The following is a 12,060-nucleotide window of genomic DNA, read 5'->3' on the forward strand; positions in this document are numbered from 1 at the left end:
GCTCAGATAGAATTCTATTCACAAAAGACGTCTTATATTTACAATCACTGACAGGCCTGACAGATTCAGCACCTAACAAATTTCGACAAATTTAAGTTAACGGGTCCAACCGAAGAAAGTCTCACTTTTTTGTAATCAATTAACCAGTATCTGTTTCCTCCAGAACAGCCTATGGCCTGATTTCTAAAGAACCTAAACAATTTTGACAAATTTTAACATCTCACCGAAGCAAGATAACTTTTTTGTAATCAATTAACCAGTATCTGTTTCCTCCAGAACAGCCTATGGCCTGATTTCTAAAATCCCTAACTCAATTTAACTGTGTCCAAACAAGCACATGACACCGTTTTAAACGATGAGGAGACTCGGTAACTCCTAGCTTATTTCGGGATGCCCTGTACCCCACAGTTAAACCAAACTGAACTAACCCTGTTCGCCGACAGGTCAAGACCGCGCGTCCACGACCAGGAGGGGGCGTAACCCCCGGGCTATGTGCTTCTTAGCATCTTCCAGTGCCGTCCTATAACAATTTTCACCTAACCGATTTTGACAAATTTTAACATATCAATTAAACAGTATCTGTTACCTCCAGAACAGTTTCTGACCTAATTTGTAAAACTATTAACCAGTCTCTGTTTCCTCCAGAACAGTTTCTGTCCTAATTTCCCTACCAAACTACCTGAGCCTTCAGCTCAATATCCAGGGACTCAAACCCAACATTATATCTGTTACCTCCAGAACAGTTTCATATTTCTTCAACTTCATTAAACACTCTTAAACAACTTTAACTGCATAACACACGGTGATTCTCATCAAAATCAAAACAGACACTCACCAGCAACGTCAGTGAGTAGGCTTTTAATTTAATGCAGCCCAATTTGGCACAATTTGGGAATCAACTCAACAGGCAGTGCCTTACCTTTTAGATGCACCCGGGAAGCTCACTCACATCAGATCCCTGGTCCGTGCCTGTCCGCTCGACAACCTCAGACCGTCCACACCTCACACTTCCACCCCAATACCACAGGACGAGCCCCCAAAATGTTATGGTTCAAAAATATTGGGGATGGACACCAGAGGAAAAACCCACAATAACAACACTGGTCCGGTCGGGTTGAGTCAAACGATGATTTAATGATCACACACGTGGGAGATGGACACTGTATGCAGACAGTCTCAGATCTCATCTCAAAAAACACATCACCATAGTTTTATGAAATCAGGGTATTAGAACGCCCCCTCATGCGTAGTGACAGGTGTAATACAATCAATGTTGACAATTTTATTTAACACAAAGAATAACATTGTCTCCTTCCCGAGGGCAGACGCTGACTGCCCCCGTCTCCTGGAACCGTCTGTACCCTGCTAAGACACAACATGGCAGCTACAAGGACTCTTTCATTTGTTAAGACCATCAGTGTGTATTGCTCTAAATCAAGTATATAATATTAAATGAATATTGCTGGATCAGCTACTTCTACTTAAAACATATTAAAACATGACTAAGCACAAAATCATCAAGAATAACATCTTATAAGTGCTGTGTAAGCGCGTGCGGCCTCCAAGCTCAAAGCCTTTGCCCTCCATAGATCAGCCAGACTCGCGCTGGCTGTAGCTTTTAACCTTTAATTACCTTGAGCACAACTCTAGAATAAGCAACAAACTGCAATGTGTATGGAATGATCATGGTTACATCTGCAATGGAAAATCATGTTATTATTCTGGTACCTGTAAGAAAAGATCAAACTAAAGTTATCACCATCACTGTAATGCAAAGAATAATGTAAGATCAAAAACTTCAATTTATGCTTAATGCAAAGCTGGTTATATACTTCTAATGAATTAATAATGGCATATTAAAATATTAAATGATAATGAGAAAAACATCCCCTCCTTATTCTACACTCTCCCTCCATCCATGCTTGCAAAGTTCTTGGAATGGCTACGCTGAGGGCTTTTTGTAGTTGGCTAATTGGTGTTCGGTTTTGCAAGTAGGTGCCTTCAGGTGTGTATTTGAGTGGTTGCAATTACCCGATGTGTTTTGTATTTTGGATACATGTGTTTTCCGAATGGCACCCTGAGATTTCATTTTGTGAGCGAAGTGTCTTATGTATGAAATAGAGTGTAGCATGCAGGACCATGTGTGTTGCATGAGGGAGTAGGTGTGTTGCATAATTGGTACTGGGGTGCAAAGCAGCGCTTTTGTTTAAGGTAGGGGTACATGTGTTTGAGGTATGGTAACAACAGCTTCACGTTGTGTTACTTTAGTCTAAGCATGGGTTTATAGTGTTCAAGCAACGGGCAAAAACTGTAATTGCATTTTAATTTTCAGATTAATTTAAATTCACTTAGGTTCAATTCAATTTTATTTCTACAGCGCCAAACCTCTAGGCGCTTTATATTTTAGGGTAGACCCTACAATCATGTTGCTTCACAACAAAGTTCATCTTTAGGTGTTGTATATTGTAAATTCAGGTCTTGCTGAGAACTGGCTTCACAACAGAGGAGCCTGCGAGATGATGGCATTTCTTACTCTCTTTTTTTGGAAACTCCAGGAACCTCAAGTAAGCCTGCACTCTGAGAGAGTTTAAGACACGATGGAGCTTGCATAGTCAAATTATTTTAATTCTGGCTTTGAGGCCTTTTTTCATATGACAGGGAAGCAGTTTAGAGTCTATAATCACTGTTAAAGAGCATATCCTGGCCAAGTCAGATTCTTTAGTTTAGTCTGAATTACAGTTTTTGCCCGTTGCTTGAACACTATAAACCCATGCTCAGACTAAAGTAACACAACGTGAAGCTTTTGTTACCATACCTCAAACACATGTACCCATACCTTAAACAAAAGCACTGCTTTGCACCCCAGTACCAATTATGCAACACTCCTACTCCTTTATGCAACACACCTACCCCTTTATGCAACACACATGGTCCTGCATGCTACACTCTATTTCATACATAAGACACTTCGCTCACAAAATGAAATCTCAGGGTGCCATTCGGAAAACACATGTATCCAAAATACAAAACACATCGGATAATTGCAACCACTCAAATACACACCTGAAGGCACGTACTTGCAAAACCGAACACCAATTAGCCAACTACAAAAAGCCCTCAGCGTAGCCATTTCAAGAACTTTGCAAGCATGGATGGAGGGAGAGCAAGAGGAAGAGGAAGAGGTAGAGGAGGAGGAGGAAGAGGAGGAGAAGGCCGAAGAGGCCATGAACGGACCCATATTTCTGATGAAATAAGAGCAACTTTGGTGGACCATGTCATCAACCATGGCCTGACTATGAGGGAAGCTGGGCAGAGAGTCCACCCACATCTAAGCCGCTTCACAGTGGCATCTGTAATACGAACATTCCGACTAGAAAACAGGTATGTCTTCACCTCCATACCTTCTGCTCTACTCAGATGGTTTCATAGCACTGTTCTACAGTATATCACATTACCATATCAAGTGTACGGGGTGCTAATGCTCCTTTTGCAGCCAAAGTGGCTGATTCCTTATATTGAAGTACAGTGTTGTACAGTGGATGACACAGTACATACAGTAAAGTACTGTAAGAAAAATAAGCAAACCGATGACAATATGTGGTTGTATTCCTCCAGAATGACCCGAAGACCTTCTGGGGGAGGACGGCAACGCCTGTTCACACAACAGCAGGAACTTGCCGTTGTGGACCTAGTGAGGGCAGACAATGCCATCCGTCTCCACCAGCTACGACGGAAAATACTTGCAGACAGGCGAGTGTTCAGCAACATAAACCATGTGAGCATCACCACCATCAGACGCATCTTGGGTAAACTCAGCATCACCATGAAGCAGCTCTACAGAGTCCCATTCGAGAGGAACAGTGACAGGGTCAAAGGACTTCGAGCTGAATATGTACGGGTACGTGTAACTGTCCCTTACATTTACAATAGAGTATTGGTGAAGTCCAGTAGCAGCTGAATATGTACCATATCAGTACCACATGGATCTATTCTGAGAGCTACACAGGTACCTGTGTGATGGGGTGAGGGTGCCGTATGTGTAGCACTGTAGTACAGTGACATGTTCCCCTTTTTTTCAGAGAATCTCGGCCATGGATGGAGCTGCACAGCCTCATGAATACATTTTCATTGATGAAGCTGGATTCGACCTGAGCAAAACAAGACGACGGGGTCGTAATGTAATTGGCCAAAGGGCAATTGTGCACGTCCCAGGGCAGCGCGGGGGAAACATCACATTATGTGCCGCCATATGCCTTCGAGGGCTTCTGCACCATCATGCAATACTAGGTCCATACAATAGCCAACACATACTCACATTTCTAGATGCTCTCCATGATATAGTTGTACAGAACAGAGCAGATCAGCCCAGGTTTGTGGTGATATGGGATCATGTCAGTTTCCATCGGGCTGCTCTGGTCCAGGCCTGGTTCTCCAACCACAATCAATTTGAAGTGGTATGCTTGCCCCCTTACTCACCATTTTTAAACCCTATTGAGGATTTTTTTAGGCTTGGAGATGACGTGTATATGACCGCCAACCACATGCCCGCATGCCTCTTCTGCAGGCAATGGAACAGGCCTGCGGCGACATTCAGGTGACAGCAATCCATGGATGGTTTCGACATGCAAGAGGATATTTTCCCCGGTGCCCAGCGGGAGAGGACACTGCTTGCGATATTGATGAGGTCCTGTGGCCAGACCCCAACAGACGGCGGGATCCATGAGCCCACTTATGCACAATTGTCATGGTTTTTTGTGTTTACAGTATAGTGTTTTTTCTATTGCAGTATTATTGTGTTGTGGTTTGTTTTTTTTTTTTGCTTTATCTGAATTCATGGTACTGCGATGTACACTATTGAGTAGGTCTATTTGCGTTTTTGGTTGTTTGGAAATGTGTCTCCTGTAAATGTGCCTTCTGAATACACAATGGAAATCAAGGACTGCAGTGTTTTATGTAAAGAAGACTAGTGTGTTCCCCCTGATCTGTAAGTGTTTGCATATGATGCAAGTATGTGTCATTTTGTCAACAGAGTTACATTTTGACAGAGGAATGTTAGGTTTTGACAGCAGAGTTTAGGTTTTGGGAGTGGAGTTTCATTTTGGCACAGATGTGTATGGTATATTTCCCAGTGTTGTGTCGTGTTTACTTGTGTTTAGAGTTTTGGCACAATGAGCGACGTTTTGCCAAATGTGTTCAAGCAACGGGCAAAAACTGTAAGAGACAGAAACATAGTGGTGATCCAGACCTTTATCTTTTCAAGCTAATTCTATAGTTTAACTATTTGATTTGATCTGACCTCATGGATAAACACAACTGAGTATCATTTGCATATAGGCATACAACTGTTTGCTTTGTTTTCTAATAACATTACCAGTGCCAAGCATGTATTACTTGGAAAGAATTTTAAGAAGTGAGCCCACTCCTTGTTGCACGGCCCTTCAGGTTCTCTGTCTGCCCTGCAAGCACTACATGCCATTTGTTCTCAGTTTGGTGACAGTCCCCACCAAGGCCTTTCCCAAACTGCAGTCTCAGTTCATGCTCAAACCATCTGACATCATTTACTATGAATCCGTGTCTGTGTGCATCTGTGTGATGTCAAGTCTAAGATGCAGTTTTGCCATGTTGTGTGAACATCTTCATCTGACTGGGCTGAGGTAGAAGTGGAGGGCTAGTCATGGTTTTAAAAACAAATTCCGAGTATAACAGTGGCCTCCTGCCATGTCATCGCTGCCAGAGGACTCCACGCCTGCTGGTTCTGTTTTGTCGCTGCCAGGGGTCTCCGCACCTGCTGGTCCTGCTTCTGTTCCCACTGGGGGGTTCTGGAGAACGGAACCAGCTGTCTCCGCTGGAGGATCGGAGTGGCCCGTTCAGTTGTCTGTCTCTGTTGGAGGCTCCAGGGAGTTCATCCAGCCATCAGCGCCACCAGATCCTCCACCTACGGCTTCCACACCACTGACTGCACTGCCACCACTTGCTCCATCACCTGTGGCTTCCACGCCATTGCCTGCAGTACCACCACCTGCAGTTTCCACACTGTCACCTGCAGCTGCATTTTCCACTAGTGGTGAGTGGATCGATCCACATATCGATTGTACCAATACCAGGTCGGCATCGGATCGATACTAGTGTGACCAGGAGATATTTTATTTTGTATTCTTATGATCACAGTTATAATTAGAAGTATCAATCATTAATCATTTACCATTGTGGAATCTGATGACAGTATAATCTTTGTTTTATATCTATGGTAATCTGAGTAAAGATTAATGTATGCATGTTATCATCATTGTAATCAAGTCTCAAATGGTACCCACAGCATTGTATTCACCGTCCATAACTGGAGGGTCCAGCAGGACCTTGTTCTAATTCATTTGCAGGCCTACATCAGAACATGCACATAGAGAGTTATGTAAACACGCACGTTCACCCTTATTTACACAGGGAGGTCATGTCAGGACATTCTCTAGTTGGACACACAGGCTCACAGAACTGCACAACATGACATGTCACACACTTCTCTTTCTCTAAAGTATCATCTGATGTTTGTATAAGGAGAACTTTGGACTATGGGGAGACTTATCATTTCCAGTAAGGTCTAACTGTGTGATGTCATCATGGGTTATATAAGGATGGGGAACGGTCCACTCTTTGGAGATCTGTGGCTGTACGCTTGTCTTCCCATGCTTCTGTCTTAGAAGTGTGCAATAAAATCACTATGTTTGTCACCTACACGGACTCGGCTGTTTTTCCTTCTTACCCAAACTGAACCAGACGCAACACTAGCCTGGTGAGATCGATTCTAAACTTTAAGTTCCGGACTTGTTTGCAATGCTGTGGTTTTGGCAAAGACGAAACAGTCAGGTCATCGAGGTTTGCGTAGACTTTTTATTAAAAATCTTTCTAATAAATATTGATAATATTCATTTTCTATAAGCGTTTTCTATTTAATTACAAACTTTGTGCCAAATATGTTCTGGGTTTTAAGTATTTAATAATAAAAAAGGAAACATCACAAAAAACGCTTGAGGTCATGAAAATGAGATTTGTTGAGATTTGTATCGGTGATACTGGCCTGTATTTACATGTAGCCTGGCTAAATTAACCAGCCCAGAACACAGATTATCTTTGGGGTTCTTTTAATCTGAATGATGAAGTAAGTGCTCAGAAGAAAATAACAAGGTTGTAAAAATAAAGAAATAAAATTGTTACAGACAGCTCCTATCCAGTAACAGCTTTGTGCTCTGGTAACCCACTGCTACTGCAGGTTATTTCCCCAACTTTATCAGCATCTGGAACTCAAGTTATGGTCGGCCTACTGAACGGTGTTGCTGCCTTCCACATGTCGTGTCAGTAGTCCTCCTCCGTTCAGCAAGCCTTCGATCGGCTGAAGCAACATTTCTCATGTGTGCCCATCCTGATCCAGGTTGACCTCAACAAGCCTTTTGTGGTGGTGTTTTGGACTCAGGGGTTGGGGTAGTGCTGTCCCAGCTCTCCGATGGAAAGCTTTGTCCCTTTAAAGTTTAACTTTTAACATTTATGAATTCATCACCTATCATCTTTTTGTTACTTAAACGACTTTCACATATTTTTTCTGGGTTTTATGGTCTAGCAGTGATCCACTGAAATGGATGAGGTGCTTTTTGAACTCTGGCTTGTTGTAAAACTCCTTGTTCTCAATATTTGCATTTAGGACAAAGGAAACTCAGAAAGAGGTCATTGCCATTTTGTTCTGAATCACTTTACCCTCCACTTTGTCAATATAATAATAATAATAATAATAATAATAATAATAATAATGGATTGGATTTATATAGTGCTTTTCAAGGCACACAAAGCGCTTTACAATGCCACTATTCATTCACTCTCGCATTCACACACTGGTGGAGGCAAGCTACGGTTGTAGCCACAGCTGCCCTGGGGCAGACTGACAGAAGCGAGGCTGCCATATCGCGCCATCGGCCAGAGGCGATATGTTTGCTTGTGTAGTTTTGGTGTAATTGTGCTGTAGAAGTACTGGGGCGGGAAGATTGTGCATTTGTTTGTTGTTCAGAATTTGTATCATGTGAAAAAATGTCACGCCATTGTTCACATAGTGTTGAATAATTTTTATTATCTAGTATTTTTAACTATTCAGACTGTTATACAGGTAGATGGTAAATTAATGGATAAGACTGGGTTATACAAAAACCTTGAAAATAAAATTTAAAAGTGGTTTATTTAATTTTGTAGATCATGTGAATTGCTTTGAAATAACAAATAATAAAACCCCACAGAAAGGACTAATTTAAAACTAAAATAAGACCTCCTTTAGTACATGAGACTGGGGAGTACATCAACTTTGGAGCATAAGCAGCAACACAGCAGTTTTTTTCTTTTTCTAGATCACAAAAGTGTTTCAAAACACTTTCTAAACACAAGCGATTATTATTATGCATTAAACTGAGCTGGATTCTTTAACAGGCCAACAGAAGTATATTGCTATGGCACATTACCTTTACTGAGCAGAACAGAAATGTTAGAAATCTTACACTTGGGCCTTAACTTTGTTAAGAACACCTCTTCATCACATACAGGAAACAGCACACAGTTTGTGAGGTGAAGGGCTGAGTGTTAAGCCCACACTTGGAGTGAGATCTAATTCGTCCCCTGAAACTCCAGGAGCAGGTGTGAAACGAAAATGCTGCAAGAGGGTGGCGAAGAAGAGGAAGAGCTCCATCCTGGCCAGACTCTCTGCAAGGCAAATCCTGCGACCTGCAAGAGAGAATTCATGAAAAATTGATTGTTCTCCTATGAGCAGATGTAACCTTAACAGTGAGGAGCTCACAAACCTGCAGAAAATGGAATGAAAGCATCTCTTTTGACAAACTTTTTCTCTTTGTCCAGGAAGTGAGCAGGATAAAAGCTATGTGGTCTCTCCCACTCGTTGGGATCATGCAGGACAGATGTCAAGAAAGGAAACACTGTGGTTCCCTGCAGAAATGACAATACACAAACTGAAAATGCCTCCTGTATGTTAAATAATAATGTCTTATAGTAATTAGTTATGTTACACACAGTCCTTATTATCCTCAACCAGTCCAAGTACCTGATGGGCCACAGCTTTGTTGAGTATTTTGTTGAGCTTTGTTTTCCATAGTAGCTGTGTTATTCAGTCTTACCTTCTCGATAAAGTGACCCTGAAAAGTGATGTCTCGGGTGGTTTTGTGAGGAAGTGCAGTGGGGATGATGCTGCTCAGTCTCTGTGTCTCATGGATGACGGCGTCAGTGAAGGGCAGATTTTTCCTGTCAGCAACCTGCACCTGTCGATCTCCTATGACCCTCCTCAGTTCCTCCTGGACCTCATCTGGAGTATGAACAAGAACAGTGTACACATTTCATCCCTATGAGGCGGACTAAAACACTTCACCATACTTGAAAACTCCATGAAGATCAGATTTTGTTTCTGTGATGGTCTGTTTTCAGTAAAAACAATAATTGGCATATGCAAGTTGTGGATTACTTAGACTTCTCACCTTGAATTTTTGGATATTTGGCCATAAGCAGAAGTCCCCATCTCAGTGTAGTTGATGTTGTCTCAGTGCCGGCAGCAAACAGATTCATGACTGTCATCATAAGGTTTTCATTATGGAAGTGACTGTTGGTAATCCCAGATTCCTGCACATAGACATTTAACGGCAAAGTCACTAAAATAAAGTTTAAGGGGCTTCAGTAGTACAAAAAAAGAAGTTATCCAACACTGATTTTACATGTATTTCCAATCCCTGTGTAGGCAATACCTCTAAAGAATTCACATAGACATAATGTCTTATATACAGTGCCATGAAAAAGTATTTTTCCCCTTTGTTGAATTCCTCTTGATTTTTATGCATAGTTATCACACATAAATGTTTCAGAGCATCAAAAAACTTTAATTTTAGGCAAAGTATTTTGTATTTACCCAGGTAAATATGAATTACAGGTTTTAAATGATTATTTCATTTATGAAGGGGAAAAACTATCCAAACCTACCTTGTTCTGTGCAAAAAAGTATTTACCACCTAAACCTAACAAATGGTTGTGTCACCCTTTGCATCTAGAACTGCAATCAACCACTTCTAAATAAGCAGTTCTGATAATGTCTTTCAATCAATGTGGAGGAATTTTAGCCCACTGATTGGGATTTTTTCACTAGTTGGAACAAAGTTTCACCCTGAGCTTCAGTGAAACATTCATGAACACCAACTTGAAAGATGATAGAGATGCCAACCTCCAGATTTTGTTTGCGAACCAGAAAGGCGTCTACAAAGCCTCTGCACATCTGGGGATTCAGAGTCTCTTTTAAGCGACTGAAGATGGTTTGGTTTTGTTTCTTATTGGCAGAAAATATTTTGTGTATTTCATTTCTGTCCGCAGTCCACTTGAAGAGCGATGGAAACATGTTGAAGATCTGTGAATCATCACATTTATATTTGGGATTAAATAACATTGTTGAATTGATACAGTTTATGTACTTTTAAAAATTCCGTAGCTTCAAAAAATAGGAATTGATACCTGTATTGAGGGACTTCCACTAAGTCTAACAATTCTGGCTGTCCGATCTACCAGAGATTTAAACTCTGGATCATTATATTCAAATCTGCTGCCATAGATGATGGAGCAGATAATATTAGAGACTGCACAGTTAACTGGTTGGGTTGTGTCAAAAGCTTCTCCTGTTACAACAGAAATAAAATAGCACATGAACTTTAGAAAAAATGTCAGTTTATTTACTATTTACTAAACTCAACACAATGTGATTAGTTTTACCTTGAAATTTCTTAAAAACTTCGATGAGGTATTGACATTCTTCAATTATTTTGTCCTCACATGCTCTCTTGCCCATCCCAAAGTCTCTCAGGTTAGTCAGTGCAAAGCGCCTCATTTCTTTCCATGAATCGCCGTTGGACCACACAACCCCTGAAATGAAATTTTTACAAAGTAGTTTAACTAACACTAGATTCTGAAAAATACATTTATTGTAGCATAATAGTCACTTTTCATACCATGTCCTTGACTAAGTTCACGCATGATCTCCGGTTTATTTCTGTCTCCAAACACGTCATCATAGTCTACAAGTGCCTCCTTCACTGTCTTGTATCCTGCCAGGACCACCACTTTTTTAGTTCCCAGATAGACCGTGAAGACTGATCCATATTTCTTGGATAACTAAGAACAGAAAAAAGTTCATTCTTTGACACAAATCCAACAAAACAAATGTAGGCAGCTCCCTGTAGAGCTGAATCTTGAAAACCACCTAAAAGAAAAGTAATGCAAAAACAAACTCACCTCCAGTAATGTGTTGTAGGGTTTTTTCAGGTCAAGCTGAAGTAGGTTCCCAAGCAACGGAAGTGGTCTGGGTCCTGGAGGCTCCTTACCATGTTTTTTGGTACTGAAACTGGAAGGGGAGATTAAATACATGAACAGGAAAACTGTGAAAGCCCCCAACAAGAATGTGTAACTGAAGCAATGGAGAAAAACATCTAATATCCCCATGATTATAAAACAAAATGTCCTCTGATAGTTCTTTGTACACAGCGACTCACTGACCCAGCATTTGGTACTGAAGTTCTTTTTCTTTCTTTTTTTTGTTTCTTAGTTGACCAATCTAGACATCCACTACAAGGGGGTGGGAAAATGCAGTAGAAAGGTTAATCTGAATGGGGGAGACCATGGTTCAGGTGGTTGGGAAGATCATCTGTAACTGGAAGGTTGCCAGTTCGATCCCCCAGCTCTCTCTGTCCTGGTAGTTGTGTGCTTTGGCAAGACACTTTACCCTACCGCCTACTGGTGTTGGCCAGAGGGGCCGATGGCGTGATATGGCAGCCTCGCTTCTGTCGGTCTGCCCCAGGGCAGCTGTGGCTACAACTGTGGTTTGCCTGCATCAGTGTGTGAATGTGAGAGTGAATGAATTATAAAGCGGTTTGGGTGCCTTGAAAAAAATTATAAATGCAATCCATTTTTATTTATTGATGTATTTATTTAATTTATTTTGGCACTCCATCCATAGTAATGTGTTAGACAGAAATCATATTTCAAATGGCA

At 41.3% G+C, this 12,060-nt stretch overlaps 2 protein-coding genes across 2 annotated transcripts; one reads left to right on the top strand and one right to left on the bottom strand.

Moving 5' to 3' along the window:
- Positions 1 to 3,148: 3,148 nt before the first annotated feature.
- Positions 3,149 to 6,062, top strand: LOC308397039 (uncharacterized protein; the record flags this gene model as incomplete). The annotated part of the gene is made up of 5 exons (XM_080882763.1): positions 3,149 to 3,381; positions 3,616 to 3,898; positions 4,080 to 4,454; positions 5,443 to 5,573; positions 5,774 to 6,062. The coding sequence occupies 5 exons, from the start codon at positions 3,149 to 3,151 to the stop codon at positions 6,060 to 6,062; spliced, it is 1,311 nt and encodes a 436-aa protein (XP_080738889.1).
- A 2,501-nt stretch (positions 6,063 to 8,563) lies between these two features.
- Positions 8,564 to 11,511, bottom strand: LOC308397254 (cytochrome P450 2K1-like; the record flags this gene model as incomplete). Its single annotated transcript, XM_080883074.1, has 9 exons — positions 8,564 to 8,751; positions 8,829 to 8,970; positions 9,159 to 9,343; positions 9,513 to 9,654; positions 10,247 to 10,426; positions 10,531 to 10,691; positions 10,786 to 10,935; positions 11,022 to 11,184; positions 11,305 to 11,511. The coding sequence occupies 9 exons, from the start codon at positions 11,509 to 11,511 to the stop codon at positions 8,564 to 8,566; spliced, it is 1,518 nt and encodes a 505-aa protein (XP_080739200.1).
- Positions 11,512 to 12,060: the final 549 nt, after the last annotated feature.

The sequence above is a fragment of the Rhamphochromis sp. 'chilingali' genome, assembly GCF_963969265.1.
Source record: "Rhamphochromis sp. 'chilingali' genome assembly, chromosome: 5".
Taxonomy (NCBI): Eukaryota; Metazoa; Chordata; class Actinopteri; order Cichliformes; family Cichlidae; genus Rhamphochromis; species Rhamphochromis sp. 'chilingali'.